At 41.6% G+C, this 2,292-nt stretch overlaps 1 protein-coding gene across 1 annotated transcript; it reads right to left on the bottom strand.

Moving 5' to 3' along the window:
- Positions 1-2,292, bottom strand: LOC109234374 (tRNA pseudouridine synthase A, mitochondrial). The gene is made up of 2 exons (XM_019400349.1): positions 975-2,292; positions 1-887 (listed from the first exon to the last, which is right to left on the bottom strand). The coding sequence occupies exons 1-2, from the start codon at positions 2,174-2,176 to the stop codon at positions 299-301; spliced, it is 1,791 nt and encodes a 596-aa protein (XP_019255894.1). The 5' UTR covers positions 2,177-2,292; the 3' UTR covers positions 1-298.

Genomic DNA, 2,292 nt, shown 5'->3' with positions numbered 1-2,292 from the left:
TATAAACTATTAGACTGGTAAGAATTAAATAAAACATGTAATTTATCAAATTACAGTTTGTTCACTTCAACAACAGTTAAACCATCTGCTTCACTTCAACATCATTTGAAGCACTTCAACAAAGTTTCAAGACTAAATTTGACACGTCCTATAAATAGGATCAAGAGCTTTCTCTGTCTTTGCTCTATATAGAGTTCCCTTCAAAGAATAGAACACCATAAATGATAGAAATACAGAGGGAAAAGTTTACATGATATTCATGCCAATAGATGCCGAGAGTTGTTCGACAGAGCATAGCCTATGAGGTGACTAAATCAGCATCACGCCCTGCCTCAGCATCTTTGGCATCGGCGCTCTCGCCATTGTCGACAGCACTTAAACCAACCTCAACAACAGTTTCAACTTCTGAACCATCACCAGCAGCAGCAATATTAACATTATCGGTGCTCTCACCATCGTTGACAGCACCTAAACCAGCCTCAACAACAGCTTCACCAGTTTTTGAATCATCAACAGCACCAGCAGAATTAACATTATCGGTGCTCTCACCATTCTTGACAGCACCTACACCAGCCTCAACAACAGCTTCAACGGCTTTTGAACCATCACTAGCACCAGCAGAATTACCATTATCCACACCACGCAAATCAGGGTAATTACGATAGTTAAGGGAATGCAGCCATAGAGCCATTGTTCCATCCTTGTGTTCCGTCGATGCAATATGACTATAGATATACTTCATTTTAAATTCTTCTGCCGCCTCTGTATAAGCTTTCAGAGACACTTCTTCATGAGTGTCCTTCCACTTACTGTTATATGAGGTGAAAAAGCATTCATCCAAATACAATCCAACCTCAGGCGCCATAGGAACATTGATGTTGACATCCCTGATTTGATCCAAAATGGTACCAGATTAAAACATGCTTACCTATTCACAACTTAAAAGAGAATAACTAACTAAGAGTAACATGTACCTTCGGAAGGCAGTTTGAATTAAGGATTCAGGAGCACAGTTTCTCATGATCGCAACAGCAAGACCAATCATTTTACGGATTTGATGAAGCATAAAGCTCTGACCCACAACCTCGCACTTCACAAATTCAATGCCTTCGACGTTCACTATAGAGTTTGCAGTAAATGAAATGATATATCGCTTGGCAGCAGGATCATCAGCTTTTGTTCTCGTTGTGAAATTGTGAAAATTGTGAGTTCCCTCGTAGTACTTCAAAATTCTGTTAAATCTTTCTTTTTCTTTCTCTCCATAGGAAAACACACTCTCTTCTACTTGTTCTTCTATTGCTTTAGCATTTTCATCGCCTTTCTCAACTTCCTCCTTCGTTTCTTCACCCTTCTCACTTAAAGAAGCTCCATTTTCAGTTACCATATTTGACTCAGTGATCACATCATTTGCATTAACATTCACATTACTCTCTATATTTTGCAAAGTTACTTGTGCATCTCCATTGTTTGGCATATTGCCTGGTTCAGCAACAACAATTACTGACTTAGTTATCGGATCAAAAACGCGTTTACCCATTACCCCAAATACTTTACGACCCCTTTCTGAACACTCCAAACACTTAACAAGCTCTTTCCCAGATCCTACACTAGCTAATACAGTCTCTCTATCACGATGTGAGGATGGGTCAAGAGCAAAAACAGGAACAAAATACACATACCTACGCCGGTCACAGAACTTCTTAGCATTAAACGCATTTGTTACCCGTTTAAACCCAAAGATCCGGATTTGAGGAGAGAGGATCGAGTTAAGCCGATCAATAAAACCAGGCGGGTCGACGTAAAACCGACCCGAAACGACCTGACCCACGGCGCTTACACCCTTATCAGTACGAGCAGAACGAGCCCAATCATACCTTCGAGGTTGACACTTGTCATGGTCAGGCACACCACCTGCTTGATATAATGCTTCTTCTAAATCGCCTTCGATTGTTTTAGCTCCAGGATTCTTCTGCATACCCTGATAGCCTACGCCGCAGTACGCGAAGAATATTGCGATTTTTCGACGCTTGTATCTCGGTTTCCTCTCAGGTGCTGGACCATCTCCAGCGACGGCGGCGGTTGCAGCTTCTTCGTCGTCGGAGGTGGTGGTGGACATTTTTTGCTTTTTGAGTTCTGGTTCTTCGATAGTTGATAAAGGGGCGGTTTTGTTCTCCATGTTTGATGTCAATTTTGGGGGGAGTTGTGAATTATGAGAATGATAGAGGTGGCCATTACAGAGCGGTTTGTTGATCGAAAATGGGAACTTGTATCAAACCCTGATAAAACCCTAGG

Source organism: Nicotiana attenuata, chromosome 11 (genome assembly GCF_001879085.1).
Source record: "Nicotiana attenuata strain UT chromosome 11, NIATTr2, whole genome shotgun sequence".
NCBI lineage: Eukaryota > Viridiplantae > Streptophyta > Magnoliopsida > Solanales > Solanaceae > Nicotiana > Nicotiana attenuata.
Note: the sequence above shows the minus strand (reverse complement) of the source record. Positions and strands in the feature narration are given on the sequence as shown.

Bases quoted from the DNA above. Each gene is read 5' to 3' on its own strand.
- LOC109234374 (XM_019400349.1), bottom strand. From the start codon at position 2,176: ATGGAGAACAAAACCGCCCCTTTATCAACTATCGAAGAACCAGAACTC. The intron at 888-974 runs GTACATGTTACT...GGATCAAATCAG, and splicing joins ATTCAAACTGCCTTCCGAAG to GGATGTCAACATCAATGTTC.